The sequence below is a fragment of the Phacochoerus africanus genome, chromosome 1, assembly GCF_016906955.1.
Source record: "Phacochoerus africanus isolate WHEZ1 chromosome 1, ROS_Pafr_v1, whole genome shotgun sequence".
Taxonomy (NCBI): domain Eukaryota; kingdom Metazoa; phylum Chordata; class Mammalia; order Artiodactyla; family Suidae; genus Phacochoerus; species Phacochoerus africanus.
Window position 1 is genome coordinate 256,113,425 of NC_062544.1, and position 21,865 is coordinate 256,135,289.

The 21,865-nt window shown below is 40.2% G+C and overlaps 1 protein-coding gene across 4 annotated transcripts in view; it reads left to right on the forward strand.

Moving 5' to 3' along the window:
- Positions 1 to 3,411: 3,411 nt before the first annotated feature.
- The window catches only part of ROBO1 (roundabout guidance receptor 1), a 398,650-nt gene continuing 380,196 nt past the window's right edge, over positions 3,412 to 21,865 (forward strand). For all 4 annotated transcript variants that reach the window (XM_047794457.1, XM_047794476.1, XM_047794465.1 and 1 more), the window contains exon 1: positions 3,412 to 4,493. In XM_047794457.1, coding sequence (XP_047650413.1) covers positions 4,439 to 4,493 — 55 coding nt within the window. In that variant the 5' untranslated portion in view covers positions 3,412 to 4,438. The remainder of the gene's footprint in view (positions 4,494 to 21,865) is intronic.

The window sequence follows — 21,865 nt, forward strand, 5'->3', positions numbered from 1 at the left end:
ATTTCAGCCTGTATCTCAGGCTTGGTCTGAGTCTTGTCTGTTTGGAAAGGGGGGAAGGAAAAAAAAAATATTCTGGTTTATAGTTTCCTTAAGAACTCAACTGTGCTCCTCCTGATCTGGGTGAGCGATATCTGGAATCCCTAGAGAGACCCTGAAGTTTTGTTATTTCCTGAATTCCTGAAACTCTCCCCCCCCGGCCCTCCCCAAAAGATAAAATCAGATCAGACCAACTCAAGAGATCGTTACTAGTCTAGAGTTTTGAATGTCAGAGAAACTTCTATTCACAGAACTACTACAATGTGTTATCTTCAGATTTCCTCAAAATTCTCAAGACATTGTAGGGAGCCTGAATTTCATAAGCTCCAAGTGAGGTCAGAATTCTCTAAATGGAACTTGGGAATCCACCACTCATTCAGGTCAGAGTGATCAAGCTAGAGTTTTTGAGTGCAAATTATGCCACTTTCTCCTTATCTCAATCTTGGTCTCCCAACCAGCCAGTCTGGAATGAGTCAGAGCTGCCGGAAGACCTGACACATGTAGTCACTGAGTCCATGTGTACACGTGCACACTTGCACACATATTCTTAAAACCACCTTGAGCATTTCATGCATTTTCCTATTAATTTAATGTTGAGGAGTGAAAATGGAACGGTGACAAGTCATTATGATTCATCTATCTCCAGGAATGGGCTGAGTAGTCATTTAATCTCAATGACACTGTTTTTAACTCTTCAGATGGGTTCCACTCTGGAGCCTGTGTAGCTCTCTGTACAAGACCTCTGAGGGCCTGGGGAATGGGTTTCTTTTTGCATCTTGCCCCTCAGAATGTCTTACTGTTTCTTACACATAGACGATATTCTCTAAGTCTATGTTCACGAGTAAGAGTGAGTGAAAGGAAAAAGTTATGGAAGTCCTCAGGTACACCGAGTTTGACTGGTTACAGATTCCTAATACCTTCTGAACACAAATTCTTGTCTTCTGGTACCACTTTTACTGACACAATCGACAGAAAAGTACACTTTAGATGAGACACGGGAAAAAGAAGGGATGAACATATATGAGCTGGTGACGATGACTGAGCCACATCAGAGAGTTGGCCAAAAGTTAGTTCCTTGAGGGTCTTTACCGCTGACTCGCCTAGGTAATATAGTGTCTAGGAGTAAGAGAGAAGATGTGGTGGTAGCAGGGCAGGGGGTGGGAAGTGTTGTTGCTAACAGAAGTTGAGAAATAAAAGAGCATTAATGTGCTTTCCATTCAATGACAACGAGATAAATGGTAAAGGAGATTTTGAGAAATCTTAGCAAACTTCTGGAGAGCAGGAGGCTCACTTTGGAGAAAAAATGAAACAGGGATCCTTACACACATTCTACTTCATATTTAAAAGCATACATCCTTTACCAAGTCAAAGTTCAAAATCTTTTATTTTAAATGCACTCACATGATGGGAGGATTTGAAGGATTTTCTTCCCCTCTCTCTCTCTTTCTCAAGTATCATGCTTTAGGTTATTTATTTTCTATTACTAGGTAGGCTTATCTTAAAAGCACATTTTATCCCAAGGAGGAAAAAAGACGTATTATATGTTTCGCACTAAATATCCTTTCACAAAGACCAAACCACTGTATGTTTTTCAGCATTTACTGCACATTTTTTTTTTTATTACTGGAAAGGTTTTGATTGGAGTCTTTGAATTCTTATCTCCAGCCTGTTTACTGAATTTTCAGTCAGCTTTCTCAGGATTAAACTATCTTTCACCTTCAGAGATAGGTGCTGTTAACAAGAGTTTCCGTCTACAAAATGCTGCTCCAAGGTCATTGGTTGTACCATCAGCAAACAAAATGAATATTTTTTTAAAAAATAGATTTTATTTGAGTATAAGTGACTTACAAAGTCGTGTTACTTTCAGGTGCACAGCAAAGTAAATCAGTTATACATATACACACTACTATATATAAAATAGATAAGTAACAAGGACCTACTGTATAGCACAGGGAAATCAACCCAATATAATTTTTTAAAAAGACTATATATTTTGTTAGGTAACGCATGTGCTCATTTAAAAAAATGTTCAACAGTATTTAGAAAAGAGTAACCCATCCCCATCCCCCCATCCATCATGCATTCTCCTTTCCAGAGACAGTCACTGAAAACAGGTTCTGGTATACCCTGAGAGATAACAAATAAGTATTTTGAAGGTATTGTACTTAACTTGATAGATAATAATGTATTGAAATATATGAGAGTCCTAAATACCAATACTTACCATTTATTGGTCACTCATCATATCTCAGGTGGTTTACATCCAGTGTCTTTTTTTTTTAATAGAAAGAAAGAAAAAAAAAATGAATGCATGAATGAAGGCAAGAATGTCCATCAGATGTGCCGGGTTTGTTTTGCTTTGGGCATGATTTTTTAACAGCTGAAGAGTCTCTGTTTCAGAAGAGAAAACTGAGATTTGGCTTGGTAACAGAGCTAATACCTGGTAGATTTGGATTTCAGGTTGAGGTGTATGGGACTTCAAAGCCCACGCCTTTGGTTTTGAAATGCTGAATGGCTTCTCTGACAACTGCAGACTCCTGGTAGTCAAGGATGTTTTTTGCATTGTCCCTCTTCCTTCATTACTTCCCCAGTATTAGCATTCTGATACTTAGAGTCAATGAAGTTGAAGGAGAGGCATTTGGTTACACACACACATACACACACGTCCCCATGGCCCACCCCCCACCCCAGCAGCTGGAACTGAGTAGCCTTTCTACAGGAGGCTCAGCAACTACAATTTAAAAGAAAGTGATTTCTCTTATGATGGATCATGACAATGGGAGAAAAAAGAATGTATACATATATGTGTAACTGGGTCACTATGCTGTACAGTAGAAAAAAAAATTGTATTGGGGAAAAACAATTTTTAAAAAAGTGATTTCTGTAAGAGTACCCTCTATTATAGAATACTGATGTATTCTTGATAGTAATTTCTCTGCCTCCTGTCCCAAAGGCTTGTTTTCCTATATTTGATTTTAAAAGGGGGGGGGGATAGGGAAGGGCGAATACAGTTGTTTGAGAGTTTATTCCAACTCCTGAAAGCGGTAGGGAAGAGGTTAAGCTGGACCAGGAGGATTTTTGAAGTCTTTGGCTGGGAGGTTCCATTTGCAGAAAGGTGAAGGGGAGTTACGGGTGGCGAGAGAAACAAGGCAAGTTCTCATTCGCTAGGATTTCTGATCCTGAGGAGTTTGATTCTCACCTGAGGGCGCAGTCGGGCACCCTGGCTCCTGGATGGAAATATTAACGAGCAGAACTTGCCAGACAGGCGTCTGGAGAGTGTAGAGTGAAGCATGGAAAGGACCGCGCGGCCCCTTTAAGTATTCTCCGGCCGGGAAAAAGAGGGAGGAAACTGGGAGCCGCGGGGACGTTGGGGGAAACCCACAAGCTAGCGAGCGGGTGAAGAGGCAGCGTGAGAGCAGAAACTTCAGACGCTGCTGATCCCGGTGGAGCTTGGGTGAGCCGCGGCGGCCGTCGCTCCCACCCGCAGCAGCATCCTCCTTGTTCCTCTCCGCCACCCCGGGGGGATCCAGGAGCTGCCTCTTCTCAACTACCCCGAGCCAGGGCTGCAAGCAGCCACCGTCAGGAAGTTTGGGCTCCAGCGTCCCAGCCGCAGAGAGTTCGGGGTGCTTTGCGCGCACGCCCCTGCGGGCGAGGGGCCAGGGGGATGGTGAGCGCCGCGCCAAGCTGGGGGCGCCTCGGTGGCGAGAGTGTGTTGGTGGACCTGCTGCCGTCCTCAGTGCCTTCCGCATCCCCCAAGTGATGGGAAAAGGGGCCCGCCCGGGCAACCGCTGTCGCCGCACCGCCCCCTCGCTCGCCCCCAGCGCTCAGAGTCACCCAGGCACACCCCCGGCACCCTGTGCCTGTCCTCCCGAGCTGCTGCCGCTGCCTTGGCTGCCTTTGCCACCGCCGCGGGTGGCCAGCTGTTGACTGGGCTCGCCAATAGACGGAGAAGCACTTTTCAGCCGTCCCTAATCCGTTCTCTCACCCCAACTTTGCGGCTGCCGCGCCGGCCGTCGCCGCGGCGCTCGGGCGCACAGGGTGGGGGCGCACGCCGGGAGGCTCGGCAAGATCGTGGAGGCAGGAAACCGCACAACTGCTCTTCTGCTTCGGCTCTTTGTTGTTCGCTTTGGATGGTCCTTGGAAGTGGCCGAGCCTCCTCGAAAACCCTGAAGCCAGAGAAGGCAAACCTTGGAATTCTTAGGCTGCAGAGGGTTCTGAGATATTGACAAGCGTCCGAAAAGGTGGACAAGTAATTGCTCTGAAAACTCCTGGCGGATTGACCCACGTTGCTTATATTAAGCCTTTGTGTGTAGTGTGTGGTGTGTGGCTTCATAAATTTGGGGACCCCATTTCTACTCCCTCCTCTTGGCATGAGACTGTATTCAGGATCCACCCAAGGACAATGATCGCGGAGCCTGCTCACTTTTACCTCTTTGGATTAATATGTCTCTGTTCAGGTAACCCTAAGTCTTGTTTTTTTTACCCTTCGTTCCCCTTGCACGGCTCCCTCCACTTTTCAGACTCAACCCCTGAACTGCGTTTTGGCAACCTCTCCTTTCTAAGGCCGGAGGGGCCCGACCCCTGGCAGGATTTTTAGATGAAAAGGTTCGTACTTTGAGTTGTCCCCATTCCACCATCCCCCAAGACCCTTCAAGCCTCCTCCCAGACCTAGGCCTTTTGCCAAGTTCGAGGCACGCCCAGATCACTCTGGGCAAATGCACGTCTGAGCGCAAGGGTGGGAGAGGCAGCGGTTGGTGGTGAGCTTGGGCCCTGAGGATGAGCCAAAGTGAGTTTCATCCATCGGCTGCCTCCCTCGGGAAGGGAGATGTGCGCCAGGGGAGCTGTGGCCCAGAAACCCGCCAGGATTCCTGAACCTGGTCCTCCAATTCGTCCCTCCTCTTCTGAGCAAAGGGGTTATTAGTAGTTGTTTTATGTAACCAAGTCTGTAATTAAATTCGATCCTGAAGAAACTTCAGGAAATAACTCCTTCTTACGGTAGGGTATAAACTAGCCACTCTGCCTGGCTGAGTTTAGAAGGAAAACAGGGGTTGCAAGTATCTGAAAAGGAACACTTAGTTGCCTGGAAATTTTCATTGGCCAGGGCAAACAGAAGGTTGAATGAAAGAACTGGGGGATTCATGAATTAGTACCGAAACTAGTCATATGTACTGTAGGAAGGATGCTGCAGTGGGATACGTCTGGCCTAAGAGTATACACTGCATTTACACTTACGTTTATAGTTTTCTTACACTCCCTAAGAAACTTTTAGTATGAGGGAACAGAGCCACGACTCAACTTTTCTTTCTCTCCTTTTGGTAGATTCTGGTTTCAATCAAGGATCCGATTTCAGGCCTTAAAAACGCACACACACACACACACACACACACACACACACACACGCAGTGTACCTCAGGGAATTTTTTATAGTCCTATACTGAGCTTTAAGTTGCATCAGGGCCTGTAGGTCAGAGTCACTTAATTTGCACGATTAAGAAACAGTTTAGGAAGGTTGGTTTGAACTTTTTGTGGTCCATGGCTATGGTTTGTATTTTGACCAAGGATTTTACTAAAGTTAAGGAAATATGAAAAAGAAGAAAAATGCACATCAGCTATTTAGCTATAGCAAATGAATCTCTAAAATAATTTTAGCCCATGAGATGTGCTTTCTGACTAAAAGAAACATTTACAAAGATAAGAAATTCATTAAATTGCTATTCTTTTGAAGAAGACAGAAAACTGAAGTTTTCGTAAATGTCTCAGTGGAAGGATGAATAGACTAAACTAACTCTTTGAGGCCACCTCTTACTTCCAGTTTCCTCTCCCTGTAATGTAGTTTTTTTCTTCGTTTGCAGATCTGAATGACTCGAGTTCCCCACCCCCACATCCAGCCAAGGATGCAAATCAAAAACATTAAGATCTGATCTCTCTATTTGTCTCCCCTTGTTGAGTCTCCCCCTAGTTTAATTTACAGCTTCAGATACCTTTGAGATTTTTGTTGATTCACCTTCTCAGTTAAAGTTTATTCACGTGTGTAAAGTGAAGTGTCAGTGTGATAAATGACTGGAGGGGCAGATTACCGAAGATAGGGGGATTAATGGTCATTAGTCACTGTTTGAGCTGAGTTTGTATATGTTGGGACATTTTATCATGCCTGTAGATTAAAGATAGGGTCACACTAATAGGGTATCACTGAAAGCTGGTCGCATCAGTGTGCAAATACTGTCTTCACCTGGAGAAGCATCTCGACGTGTGCATACCATCCTTTCAGATTTAATACTTTGATTAGTACTTAGTATCTAAGGTTTGTAATTTAAATAGATATAAGGCATTTATAATCTTGGAGCTGAAAGGATTTCTGGCTTTGTTTTCTTAATTTAATTTTTCCGTGGAAACCACTGATGATTTTAATACACCTAAGTTTTCCCCATAGGTGTGGTTATCTACTTCGTTGGCAGGGTCAGAGGTGTCTCTGTGAGACGTTCTCTCGTACTTAACCTGAAGCTGTTTATCAGTCTTCTGATGACTTTCACTCCTGCTTGTGCATCTGAACTTGGGGAGGCCAAATTCTTCAGCTGCTGGGGAGAGTTCATGATAGTGTGCTCTCCGAAAGCCACCCTATTGATTTGAATAAAACTTCACAGAACTCAGATAAGTAAGTAGAATTGGGCGTGCTCAAGACACCTGGACAGGGAATGAATGAAGTTCTTGAAAGATTGTGTTTCATATCTTGCCGCAAGCCTAAGATCACAGTCTATCACTTGTTAATGGAGTGTATTTAAGAGAAATGTGGTGAGTTTAAATAAATCAAAGTGTACTGAGGGGGTAAGGTACCCTCAACAAGATTTAACCTGTAAAAGCATCCATTGGTTGTCAGTTCTTTTTTCTTTCTCTTTCCTTTTTCCTTTTGACCTGCCTGCCAATTTAACAAAGTCCTACAGTTTTCTTCAAACAGATTATAAACTTCATGTTGCTGGGCTGATGTCATACTTAATATCAAATATCATGTGTTTGCTTTTTGCAGCCTGTTATTTATTGAACTAATGGTACAATATGTAATTTTTCATTTGAGGAAACTGAGATTTGGGGGGGGAAGGGTATTTCTTTAGAACTATTTTTATGGTGAATTTTTTTGGTGTTTGTATAACTGAGTTCTTTTCTATGGAGAGCTTGATTTTTGGTAAGGGAAGTAGATGGGATAACACTGGGAAAAAAGTCTGTGTGATCTTTCAGGAACTAATTCTAAACATCATTACTCCTTTATGGACTTCCTCTCCTCAACTCCATTTGCTAAAACCTGCTTTTAAGTGAAAAAGTGATTGAATTTCAGTTCAAACTTAGGATGGGATATGAACAAATGAAGTGGAAATTAACCAGTGCTATCTTTTTTTTTTTTTTTTTAAGAGAGGGTCTTTTATTCTTGGGGAGAGGGAAATTTTTCAGAGAAGTTTCACCATGTGAGCCACTTACCTGCGTCTGTGTTCTTTGGTAATTCCAATAATTTCTTATTTGCTTCTTTATAAACTTTTTGGTTTTGCATATACTTATCTGAATATTGTGATCTTTTAATCCTTTAAAACATCCTATTTCTTGATAATGGACTCTCTAATACCTAAGATATTTATAGTTAAAATGTCTCAGCACAGTAGATTTACCTGAAATTTACCCTTAGTCTTTTCCATGGCAAATGAAATAGTCTTGTTTGAGTGAAAGTGGTACAAAATGCTAAATTTCAAACCTATAATTACAGTTGTTTGTTTCTTTATTATTTTACATTGAGTAGGTATCTGTAATTAGAAAGTGCTGGGCCATGGGAATAAGATTGGAAAGAAACTTAGAATAACAGCTTGCCAATGATGACCATCAATAGTTGAATCTGTGTTAATAAAAGATGCTAAAGTAATGTTCATGTTAATTTCTGGCCTTTTAAAAAATGTTTTATTCTTAAAAAATATAACTGCCTTGCATGCTTGCTTTTGTATGGAAAATATAAGGAAATCAAATAGTTACTTAATTTAAAGTTAGGCCTGAGGTAATCTGTAGAGTAACTTAAGAAATTTGGTAATGAGAAAGGGGAAGAAAAACGAAACCAGAAACAGAAGTCTATGGAGGTATTGTAGGAATAGATTTAGAATTAAGCTAGTTTTAAACCAAAGAAGGAAGGGGAGTGGATGTTGTCAGGGCAGCCAAATCTGCGTGTACCCTCTGACCATATATAGCACAAGGCAATCTGGAAAGTGGGTTCTTAAAAAATTTCTTGTCACTATGTGTGCTGTATGTTTAACAGCTATGTAAAGAACTAGACATTTTTTAATAACAAAGAAGTAGTTTGAAACATGTTTAAATCTTTAATAAATTCATAGAATAGCTTTTTAAAAAGCTACATTTAATAAGACTTTAAAATACTGATTACCTCAGTGTCTACAGAAGAGTGGAAAGCTAAATAATTACCTTCTATATCATAAATTTTTGCTTAGAGGAGATGAGTAAAGTGAAAGAAGGAAATAACTTAAAAAAATGAGATCAAATTCAAATTATTCAGGGGCACCATAAGAAAATTTATGATAACAACTACTACTATTGCTATGAAGATATGATATGACTATCATTCATTAAATGTTCCTTCCTTGAACTATCAGTCATTATCTTATTTGATACTTATAAGAACTCTATGACATAGGTGCTGTTATTCATAAAATAATTACATTGTCTGCATTTTGTAGTTGTGGAAACTACATCATAGAGAGGTTAGGAGATGTTGATGAGCAGGGTTTGAACCAAACTGATTCTAGAACCCTTAACCATTGGGTGCTTTTGTAGTTGAACAAGAGAAATGAGGAATATAAATAAGAAAGATTATGGTTCAATACATATATTTTTTTAATTTAAAACATGTCTCCTAAATCCACCTAAACAATATTATGGTTGGAACATTTGAGAATTTGGAAGGGAGGCATTTTTTTTTTTTTATCCTGCCATTAGGTAAATGGTCTTTAAAATTTTAGATCATCAGGCAAGAAAAACAGTTCTTTGCATTCAACTAACTCACATCCAGCCTTCATCATGTCTATTTTCTGGGATGCTTAAAAAAAAGAGGCTGAAGAGAACTCAAAACAGTGACTGCTGGTGATGCAGAAACACATTGATTCCAAGTTGTATTTGGAAAAATGCATGCCATCCTCATTCATGCACACTTGAGGAAAGATTTTGCTTTGAGTCCCAAGGCAAATAATTGGTACTTATCAGGGAAGAGCCTGGGGAGAGACAATCATTTCCCCTGGGGTTACTTCTTCCCCTCTGGGTTGAACATGGGCTGGTGGTCATTTAGTAGTAGATGAGCCTTCTGCTTGACTGCCGTTCACAGATGACTCACTTCATGGTTACTGATCATGGAAGGGTTGAGTGTTAATACCTGGTTGATCAGCTGGTTGGAAACTGCTTATGCATAGCCAATAAAGTTGCCATCCTGTGGAGATCAAAGGCCAGCTCCTTTCTTTATGATTCTGGATTAGCATGGTTCCCTTTTCCCCTTTTTCCCTCCACCTTCAGCCCTTTCCTTCAGTCTTGCTGTTGAAGAAGAGGAAGCAAAAAGATTATCTGTAGTGGCCAGGGAGACAGCTTTGATGTCCACCTCTTTACCTCCCTCTCTCCCTCTCTCTTGAGCCTTCGAAAGGCTATTTCGAATGCAGGAAGGTATCATGTTGCTTGCTTCATGGGAGAGCTCAGTCTCATTTCCCTTAAGCCAAAACAGACTGCTACAAATCCCCTTACTTCTGTGATTTTACTTGGCTTCCAAACATCTTATGATAATGTTGTTCCACACATAAAACAATATTTTAAACAGCATGACTGTGCATATCTTTCTGACTTCATTCAGTGAGAGAAGTACCTCTACGATGTTCACAGCTGTCTGTGGCTGAGAGCCAGAAGAGAATATCTATTTATTTTATTTCATTAATTTATTTTATTATTTGGAGGAGTGTATATAAAAGGTAAACAACTGTAGAAAAGGTTGCTGGATGGTGATTTTGATACTGAATAGTCTGTGGACTTAATGCTTGTCACCTAGTCTGACACTTAAATGAAGCGTTAAAAGCACCATCAATGGATACAAGCAAATGTCAACAGATGAGTTTGGTTCTGCTTTAAGTGGTAATATATTCTTTTTGCGTCAAGTGAGTGATTTATATGCAGTGTATAGGAAGTAGTAGGCTTCAGTTCCTAATAATACAGTGTATCTCAGGGATCTGTTTTTTCAATCATGTTAGTCTTCCTTACAAAAAGCCATATTTTTAAAGCGCTTCTGGCAGTAGGAGCTCATGATCACACTTATCAAAATGCTCTTGATTGGATTTCAGAGACGATCAAGTTCAAAGAATGGGTCATCTGTGCCTATGTTCAGCTCATCTGTATGTGCCCTGAGAACCAGGGACAGCTTATCCACAGTCAGCCCTGGAAGGAGTATGGAATCCTTGGAACTTTCTCCCAAAATTGCTTGCAGGAGGTTCTGCTGGACCATACCAGAGGTCAAGTTTTTATCCCTGACACTCTATTGATTCTTCTTTTAATGTGAGGAAAAGTATTTTAAGAGTAACAAAATTGTTACATGTGACCATGTAGTACTTTAAAAATCATTTCAGGTGTATATTATCTCTTGATATAACGTAAAATGTAAATGAACATAACAAGAGACAGTGCTTATGTGACCATCAGGTTTTTTGTAGCAGATTATTTATGGGCATGATTTAAGCACCATTATGGAAAAAAATCTCAACTTGATGAACTCATTCCTGGTGTTTATAGAAGAGGAAGCAGAAGTCCAATTTTGCTTTCTCTCCACCCATGTGACTGAGGTTCCTTCATGTCATTAGCAATCCCAGGTAGGGTTTGAAAGGGAAATTGGGGCCCAATTGAATCAGGCCACATTTGTCTGTTTGAAGATCATTTGGCATCATATGGTGCTAATGAGCTACACTGGCCTCATAATTTAATCTCCAAACTTCAATAACAGGCATAGTCCCTGTTGTATTTTCTGTTTTAGCATGCGATTATTATCTTCTACTCACAATGTACTAACTTTGATTTGGCTAAAAGTTATCTGCCTGCAATTCCTTTCCTATATAAAGGAAATATAAAATGTGTCCTTTTTAGTTTCACAGATCTGAAGCTGATTTTGTTTACTCAGGCTTGATTTAAAAGGCAGTCTTATTACTCAGAAACTTCACTAAAATCGTGCTTGTTCATGTAACAGAGTGAGTTAGAACACATTTGTACGTGTTAATTACACACCTCTGGGTAGCTTTAAAGGACTTTAGTTGCCTGGTTTGGGAAGTAATTTCAGTGTCTCCAGACCATTCAATTAGCAAGTTGTCTGCATAAAGTAAACTGGCATGTACAAGCTGTGGGAAATAGACTCATCTGTTTTTTTCTCCTTCATAGTTGAAGAGAAGTTGAAAATGTCCTTAGCAATCTGGTATTAAGTTTGGAACTGGAATTTGCTTAAATTAATGAACTTAGTAGTATATTGCCAAAACCTAAACGTGTATAAGGAAAACAGCAGACAGACAGAGGATGCACTTGGTTACTATACAGAGAAGAGGGGCATTTAACTGACAAGATTGTTGCTATTCATCAATTAATAATTAGGATTCAATAGAAGCATCATAAAGACAGCTTTTATTTAAATTCAGTATGGTCAGAGAGGAAAAAACATTCATTGCATTATTTGGTCTTTTCTCCTATTGGGGGATATTCATTCCCTGGAGCTCTCATCCTTTCCCAGGGCTTTGTATTCAAAATTACCCTTTCACCATTTTGCATTTGACATATTGAATATAACTTTTTTTTTTTGAAGGGCTGCACCCACAGTATGTGGAAGTTGCTGGGCCAGATATCCACCCCCAGCCATAGTATTGACAATGCTGAGTCCTGAATGGCTAGGGCACCAGGAAACTCCTGAAAATAATGTTTGTTTTTTTGTTGTTTGTTCGTTTTTTGTCTTTTTGCCATTTCTTGGGCCACTCCTGCAGCATATGGAGTTTCCCAGGCTAGGGGTCTAATCGGAGCTGTAGCCACCAGCCTACGCCAGAGCCACAGCAACGTGGGATCTGAGCCACGTCTACAACCTACACCACAGCTCACGGCAACGCCGGATCATTACAACCCACTGAGCAAGGCCAGGGATCAAACCCGAAACCTCATGGTTCTTAGTCGAATTCATTAACCACTGCGCCTTGATGGGAACTCCAAAAATAATGTTTTAATAACCGTGAATGATTATTAAATATTTTGTGATATGCATGTAAAGTGATGATGAAAAAATCCAATTAATTAATTAAATGATGAAGTATGGATCCAGTTGTGTACATTGACCCTGAAGGACTAGGAGTCAATATCTCTAATAATTATTATTATAAAGTCTAACTGTATCAAGTGTTTGATATCTGCCTGACACAGTGCTCACATGCTCTGTCTTACTTAATACCACGTAAGGAATGAAGACATTGTTGTTACCCCTGTTTATCATTATGGAAAACAATGGTTCAGAAAAGCTGAATTCCTTGAATATGGTTAGTCAGCTGGTGTGGTGGAGTCAGGATTTGAAACCAGCCTGTCTGATCCCAGAATTTTGACTCCTCACCATTATACACATCACACTGCCCCCTTAGAGGAAAATGATTGTAGATGAAATAGTGTAAAATGTGTATATAATGAGGCTAACATGCTTTTTTGGGAGGAAACCAGCTTGCTTGGCCGAGCTGTTTCAGTTCCTTTTTAGATGATAGATTTTTTTAGTATATCTGATTATTTGTTCCCCTCCTCTGCCTGTCACATGATCATACACAAAAAAGAGTGCATCCTATTACTACACACCATAGAACACAGAAACATAAATCCAGCCCCATGACATGGGCTAGTGGAATTCAGAACTGTTCAGTTTGTGAGGTAAACTTGAGATAGTAAGAACCAAGTATGATAGCGCACTTGGGTAAGTGAATAGAAATTTCTTTAAATAGAAAATACTGTCATCGGGATCTAACTTCTCTAAGAAACTGGTGTTGAATTTTCACTTTTTCAGTATGAAAATAGACAGTGTAGAAAATAATATAAAAATTATACATATATACGTATATATGTACAAGTGAGTCACCTTGCTGTACAGCAGAAATTGGCACAACATTGTAAATCAACTATAATAAAAATTTAAAAAGAAAATAGACAGTGTGGAGTTCTTGTCGTGGCTCAGTGATTAACGAATCCGACTAGGAACGGTGAGGTTGTGGGTTCAATCCCTGGCCTCCCTCAGTGGGTTAAGGATCCGGTGTTGCTGTGAGCTGTGGTGTAGGTCGCAGATGCGGCTTGGATCCCGCATTGCTGTGGCTGTGGCTGTGGCTCTAGGCTGGTGGCTACAGCTCTGATTAGACCCTTAGCCTGGGAACATCCACATGCTGTGGGAGCGGCCCTAGAAAAGACAAAAAAAAAACAAAAAGAAAATAGACAATGTACTTAGTGATTGGATTTTATAGACAATGAAAACTAGGAAGCAGCTTGTTTAGAATCTGTGGTTACTATTCCTTTAAAGGTGTATCCTTCTCAGGTGGCACGCTTTCTAGAAAACAAAGAAAGTAGCACTGGTGAATAGGATCCCTGAACCCTGTCAGTGAGACCTGCCAGAGTCTGTAATAACTACCAAAAAACAGCCCTGTAACCAACATCCTCTCAGAAGTAATAAGCCTGTTTTTAATTTTTATTTTATTTATTTATTTTTTTTTAGGGCCCCACCCTCAGCATATGGAGGTTCCCAGGCCAGGGCTCAAACAGGAGCTGTAGATGCCACCCTACTCCACAACCACAGCAGCGCCAGATCCGAGCCAAGTCTGCAGCCTACACCACAGCTCATGGCACGCTGAATCCTTAACCCACTGAGCGATGCCAGGGATGGAGTGTGCAACCTCGTGGTTACTAGTCAGATTTGTTTGTGCTGAGCCACAACAGGAACTCCTATGACTAGTTTTTAGACGTTATTCTTTTGCTCTTCTTACTACTTTAAATCTGTATGTCTGCCTGAAGATTGTTCTGTAATTTTTTAGGTGTGTTTTTCTCAGCTGAACTCAGTGGTCTTCCAGAGTCATTTCCAAGTGTGTAGATGGAATAACCTGTTTATATGCTCTTCTCTATGTCTATAGGTGTGTAACTTGACATAGGCCTCAATGAAGATTGAAAATTTTCCTAGTTCCTGACTCTTCACCAATGATCACAAGGTTATCATATACAGAATCCTCCCTTATATGAGACCTGGGGTATAAACTTGAGGTCTTTGCTGTCTTAAAATAGGCTTCATAGTAAATGTATTTCTTTGTAGTCATTGCTTTGCACTTTGCCATTGAAACATTACTTTTCCTTAGTAAATGACTTTCCATCTAGATTGTCTTCATTAGGTAAATCAAGATTATCAATCTGGGAGTTCCCATCGTGGCGCAGTAGTTAACGAATCCGACTAGGAACCATGAGGTTGTGGGTTCGATCCCTGGCCTTGCTCAGTGGGTTAAGGATCCGGCGTTGCCCAGTGAGCTGTGGTGTAGGTCGCAGACGCGGCTCGGATCCCACATTGCTGTGGCTCTGGCGTAGGCTGGCAGCTACGGCTCCGATTAGACCCCTAGCCTGGGAACCTCCATATGCCACAGGATCGGCCCAAGAAATGGCAAAAAAAAAATTATCAATCTGGATAATAATCAAAAATGTTATTAACTAGCTGTCTACTTTTGTCGCGGCTAGACACTTTAATGTTTCAGACATACCTGATAGTGTATAGGAACTTTTAACACTGCATCTAGGCTGTGTACACTGAGACAGGAAAATGAATGTTGGAGCACATGAGTGAATTGTTAGCACTCTATGAATGAAAGATATTTTGATATGGTGGGAGAAGGGAGAATCGCACTTTGGGAACTGGTAGATCAAGGGGATTTTCTTAGTCAGCAAAGTCTCCCTGGACTAAGTAGCTTCTTAAAGAGTGTTGAAAGAATAGAATATCTTGTAGGGCAAGGTGAAGTATGAGAGAGCTGCCTCCAGCAGTGGTGATCGGGAACGTGGACAAAATCTGTTTGAAAAGATAGATTTTACAATTGATTATTACAGAATTTCACGTATGACACATATTTTAGAGGATATTATTAAATAATAGCATTCATTCTCTCATTCATTTAAGCAGTCTTAGCAGGCGAATAATGTATTTTTTTTAACAAAGCTCATTCCTTTCATTTAAGGAATTTATGCTAAATGGTTGATTGCCCAATAGGTAATTTAATAGAGGTATGTGGGACTCCTCTTTGAGCGTATGTTTAGTCCATAAAGAGCTTCCACCAAATGGAGAAGAGGTGATACAAAGTAAATGTAAATTTTGATGCCACAATTCTTTAGAAATTAAGACATTTACTTTTTGGCATATTCTCTGAGAGTATGGATAGCAGTGTACAGACTTAGATGAAGAGACTGAGATATAATACTCTGTGGATTGTTGTTCTTAACCTTGCAGATAATCATTTGAACAGTACCTTAGGACTTCAGCATTTTTCTTTGCTTCTACCTTCTCTTCAGTAGCCTGAACACCTCGTCTTTATCCGATCCTCCTTACTTTTTTGTGACAGGAACAATTTCCTCATAGCATAGAAAATTGCATTTATATTTATTTATTTATGTTTTGTCTTTTGTCTTTTCAGGGCCGCATCCATGGCATATGGAGGTTCCCAGGCTAGAGCTCTGATCAGAGCTACAGCCGCCAGGCTACACCACAGCCATAGCAACGTGGGGTCTGAGCTGCATCTGTGACCTACACCACAGCTCAAAGCAACACTGGATCCTTAACCCAGTGAGTGAGGCCAGGGATCGAACCCCCAACCTCATGGTTCCTAGTCGGGTTCGTTTCCACTGCACCACGATGGGAACTCCCCTGCATTTATAATGTTTATATAGACTTTCGTCATTAATTAAACTAAAACTCACGAGTTCCCGCGTCTGCGACCTACACCACAGCTCGTGGCAACGCTGGATCCTTAACCCACTGAGCAAGGGCAGGGATCAAACCCGCAACCTCATAGTTCCTAGTCGGATTCGTTAACCACTGCGCCACAATGGGAACTCCTGTTTTTAATATATATTTTGTCAACCTAAAGTGTAAAATTAATTTTGAGGATCTGGTTTTCTTTTTTAGTAAAATATAGATAACTTTTTCCTAGTGTTCACATAAATCTCTCACTTCCTTTAAAGTTCTGTCAGTATCCTGAGATGTAATGCTTTTCTGGGTCAGGAGATTTCAAATATGTTAATAAGCTAGATACTTATCTTCCCAACCTTCATTTCCTACAGAACCATCTTCAAACTGCCCTTCCAGGCCTAAAGTCATGATTCTTGGCAGGGAAGATAAGATAAAATTTGTAAGGTTCTGTCCTGTTGTGGCTCAGTGAAAATGAATCTGACTAGCATCCATGAGGATGCAGGTTTGATCCCTTGCCCTGCTTGGTGGGTTAAAGGATCCAGCATTGCTGTGAGCTGTGGTGTAGGTCACAGACATGGCTTGGATCTGGTGTGGCTGTGGCTGTGGCTGTGGTGTAGGCTGGCAGTTACAGCTCTTTTTCCACCCTTAGCCTGGGAACCTCCATATGCAGCAAGTGTGGCCCTAAAAAGACAAAAAATAAAAAACCGAAATGCGAATACAGGGCCTTCCTTACATCAGGTCTAAGGGCTGGTTGGCTGGGTGTTGCCACAGGCAAGTGTAGACTTAATGTAGACAGACATTCAGAGTTTTCGAAAAGGGCATACATGTAATATTTAAACTGTAATCTCCCACTGTTAAGTGGGAAGAATTAAGTCTAAATTAATAATAACAACAAACAAAAATAAGTCCTCACACCCGATGTGGCCCACAAGTCACCATTTTATAGCTGCAGTTTCACATTATCCATCCCAAACAGAATTGACATATCTTTTGCTGCTTGTTCCTACTCTAAATTTGTCAGTCTCCTTCATTTTCTGTTCAGCGTTTTAGAAGCATTTGCTTTACTGGTGTTTGGCCATCCTTACTGTATTGTTACTGGCTAAATGGTTACATAAGGGCTTATTTATTTAACCAAAAGTGTCTTCCTTTATTGGGAGTTATTTACATTTTACAAATTGTATTTGTTAAGCCAGGCAAAGTGATCAGTTTGACTGTTTATGTTTATTCTTTTGTCCTAAAGCCAACAAACAAAGAGAACAAAACCACCAGCCCTTTGATGAGTGAAGAGTCCCTGATGAACTGAATAAATAAATATATTCTTGAATAAGAAGAGAAATGATCAACATAGACAGTCTAAAGGTTTACTGATTGCTACTAAGAGACCACCACTGTGCTGCATATAAATTACAGGTTTAGAAAGTACATTAAGGAAATCTGAAGAAATAAAAATAAAATTGGGGCTGGCTGAATAACAAATAATTTCTGTGAGAATTTATTGCAGGAGCCTTCCTAAAACCTAGTTACCCATATTTGTTTTTATTATTTGTTTAGAGATCATTAGCTATTTGACAGAAATATTATCAGGAGAGAAGCATAATCTAAAGGGTCAGTAATCATTGCCAATTGACTATTAACCAGAAATGAAAAAAAAAAACCCCAACCAAAACATCCCTGTAATAATTTGTCAGTGAACGATGTTATTTAATTTACAAAATATTGATTTATGCACAGTTTTCAATTGCATATCTAGCATTTCTGTGAGGAAACCTTGTGCATAATTCATAAATGTTTCTAAAATAACATTTCGAGGATTTCTTTAGGCCACGTGAAAATGGGATAATTTGCTCAGGTGTTCAAGATGTACTGCAAAACTTAATATAGAGGAAGAAACTTTGGTTAACTCTTAAAAAAAAAGAAAAAAATCCCAACTGGTCATTTCTTACTAAATCCAAGTAAAACATTCCTCTGTGTAGAAATGTCTCATCTTCATTATGTTTTGCTGTAAAGTGCATAGAATTTCTTTTCTGTCTTCCAACCACTCATCCTGCTGGAATAATATGGCAGAGTCCCACTGGGGATCATTAAGAGCATTACTCATGTTAGACGTCTATCAGGGGCTGCCCTCCTCATGCTAAATTCTAGAGCCACCGCTCAGGAATGATATGCGATGCTCACAGGCAAGAGGCAGGGAATAAGGTGGAGGGGGAGAAGGTCAAGGCACGGGCAGGGGAAGAGGTCAGAAGCAGTAATGTGCCCTGAGCAGTGAGTGCTGATTCATTCCAAGCTGGAAACCTTCACCAGCATTTCATTGTCCACCAGAGGCAGGTTTAAAGATGAGCATTATTTGATGCTCTGACAAAACAGCTTGCTCAGAATAATGGATTCTATCACCTAAAAGGGCAGCCATGACTTGTGTGTTTTTGGGGAAATTATTTTTAGAGTTGAGAACCACTGCCTTTAAAAGAATGCAATGAAAACCTATTATTAGCTACTCTGCCTGAATCTTGTTGATCTATTGTTGATCTATAGAATAAGGGATCTAAAATAGACCCTTATCTATTTTTCCTCTATTTCCTTCCATATAAAGACGCTTCCATTTTTTTGTGCCCACAGAAATGTTATGTTCGATTTATTTTCTTATGAGAAAGTACCTTGTCTTTGATTGTATCAATACTATTGATTTGATTATATTGCACACCTACCTAATAGGGTTCCCTGCCTGTGAACCAACTTCCGGCTCTTATTCTTCTGGCTTTTCTAATGCTGCCCCTCTATTTGAGACTGCTCTGTCTAGACCTGTTCCTTTCTCTCCTTCTCCCTCTCCTTTTCCCCATCCCCAACTGCTCTTTGGCCTAAATATTGGTTTCTGCTCCTTCAGAAGCCCTCGGCCGCTGCCTCCACCCACCCAATGTAGATTTGAGGTACTTTGAATGGGTTTCCCTAACACCCTGTATAAAACTGTGACCTTACTATGATCTCGCTGTGTTCGAGTCACTTACCTGGGTCTCCTTTCAAACTATGAGGGTCTCTATATACTGGACGATTACAACTGACATATTCAGTGAATTAATAAGCAATTGAGCAATGACTTTCTTTGCTTTGACAGGAGTTATAAAAGAATTAATACTCTCTCTTATTCTTGGGTAAAATTATTTTGTTTTAGAAGCAGATATAAGTAATCGGAAAGAAGAAAATCCAGAATTGCCAAATTTGTAAGCAGTCTATAAATGGGAGCTCTCAATAGTTTGTATGTACCAGATCCTTCAAAATGGATTGGTAGGATTTTGAATATCTACCTTGCTTGGAATTTGCAGGTTTCATTATGGTTTTTTTATGGACTAACTATAAAAGTAAGGGAAATAACATAACATGGATTTAGACTTGGCTGTTGCTGGCTTTGAACCTGCTGCTAGGTAGCTTTTCACCATGCTGTGAGTGAGTCAGTTTCTTCACCTGTAAAATGCAGGAATTGAAACAGTGATATTCAGGCCACTTCCAGAATTTAAATTCTGTGGTTTTAACCTAAGAACAGCCCAATAAGCTGGGTTATTTATCCCTGAGTTTCTTCCTAATCAGCACGTGTTTCAGTAGAGTGTAGTGACTTTTTAGGGAATGGGCTTCAGAATTAAAATACAGAGGATTGAAATCTGGCCTTACTGCTAACCAGCCATGTCACCCTAATAGATTATCTCACTTTTCTATTTCCTTATCAGTAAAATGGAAATAATAATAATAATAAACAGTGAAGGTTAAATCAGTTAATATACAAGAAGTGTTTAAAACAGTGTTTGACATGTTATAATGTCTATTTAGGTATTGTTTTCATTATTGTTTTGCTGATTGATCATCTTCATCAAGATTTTTTTTAAAAAGAATCTAGTTTATGATAGTTTCTTGCTATAGATCCTGACTTACAAACCCTAAACATAAAAATCGTCCCTATAGAGGTATCCCTCCAAACCTTAAGACGTCTCACCAGAGATTAAAAACAACAAACACACACACATAAGCAGAATAAGTGTGAGAGTTAAGAGAAAATTCAGGGTTAATTTGACAGGTTGGAGACAGATTTCTGGGCAGATTGCCATGCCAATGTGATAGCTGTTTCTATCTGAGTAAAGCAAAATATATTATTGTTTATGCTGCACAAAAATGCCAACAATTAGAGGCTATATCAGGTTGCTTTCCCCTCCCCAATTTAAAAAAAATGTTAATGCCTCTAAGAGGATTAAGAGATTTGCAATTTACTGTGAATTATTTTAATCAGATTAAAGGTCCTCTTTGGCTTGAAGTTCAGCTCTTTAGCACTTGGGGAATGGAGGTTTTCATTTGGACTGTGGAATGGTGAGGGACACTGGGAAGTGTCAAGGATGAAGAGGGGTGAGGCCATTTTTAGATCCTGGAGTAATTTGGGGGCCAAACTGGGAGAGTGAGATTTGAAGTTGGGGGGAAAGGGGGGGAGTAGAGGAGTCCTAGTTACAAACTTCACATGTTAAAAATATTCTTTGAATCCAGCTACCTTTTTTACTACTTAAGTCCTTCCTTTAGGAGACCAAAAACCAAATTAGACGCATTAATACTGTGGTTCGGGGACCTGATTTTTTGATGAGTCATTGACATAAGTTTGGGTTATTGTGTCATTTTTAGAATAATAATAGTGGGTAAGATTTCAGCCTCTAGAGTAATTCATGCATTTAATAAATAATGACATCACATTCTTGGTGTCTGGCTAGCTGTACCCTCATCTTGGCACTATCACTAGCTGTTGTAAAATGTTCCCAGGATTTGTTTTAATCACCTGTGACAAGACGTGCAGACACAGAAATGATTGTCATGACGTTTTTACTTATAGGTCCCAAGAAACAAGAGGCATAGGATGCCATGCAGGGCTTCCCCACCTGGAGAAGGAAGCACCAGGGTTGGTTGGGAGGCAGAAGGAAGGAGGGGAGAGCTTAGGCAAAAGCCTTTATTGTGGAGTTGCCTGGTGGCTCAGCAGGGCAAGGATATGGTGTTGTCACTGCTATGGCTCAAGTCACTGCTGTGGCACAGTTTCAACCCCTGACTCAGGAACTTCTGCAGACCATGGGTGCAGGGGTAGGGGGGACGGGGGTGGGGGAAGGAGGGGAGTAGGCTTTGTTGTGGTTTTTATGGGAAAGAATGAGTAAAGCAGGGTATGAAAGCTGAGCAGATATAGAATTGAATAGTTTCAATGGCTTGAGCATTTTGTCAACCACAGGGAAGGTCCCTAACTAGGGACCTGGCTCCTGGAGGGGGAGGCGGCTTAGGTCAGAGGAATATTGTCTTGGAATATAAGAGCCAAATAGAAGAGGTGGTTCAGTGCATGGGGTCTGGATTAGTTGGTTTGTAATGAAGTGTTTGCCATCTCTAGAAATTGACTAGCCCTAGAAGAGGCAGTCTCTCCTAATCTGCAAGGCCCCAGATGCCAGAGCATCAAGAATACAAAAAAAAATAAGAAAATATAGTTAATCTATTAGCGAACTCTGTGATCTTGATTTTATTACTTAAGTTTTTTAAGACTTAGTTTCCTGATCTGATAGTAAGAGTATCTACCTTGAAGAGTTTTGAGATTAAATGGGAAAAGATATTATATTTCTTATAAAAAATATTTAATAAGTAGTAGAAGTTCAAAGTCCAAAAAGGTGATCTAGAAATGAACTGGGAGTTCAAACCAAATACTAAGTTTCTGAGACCATGTGTGTATGTGTATGTATTTAATACGATGAGACGAAATTGTGTCTAGTGATGAGACAAGTTGTAAATTATGATACTTAGACTTTCTATAAAGGCATCCTCCCAGTCTCACAATAGATCAAACTT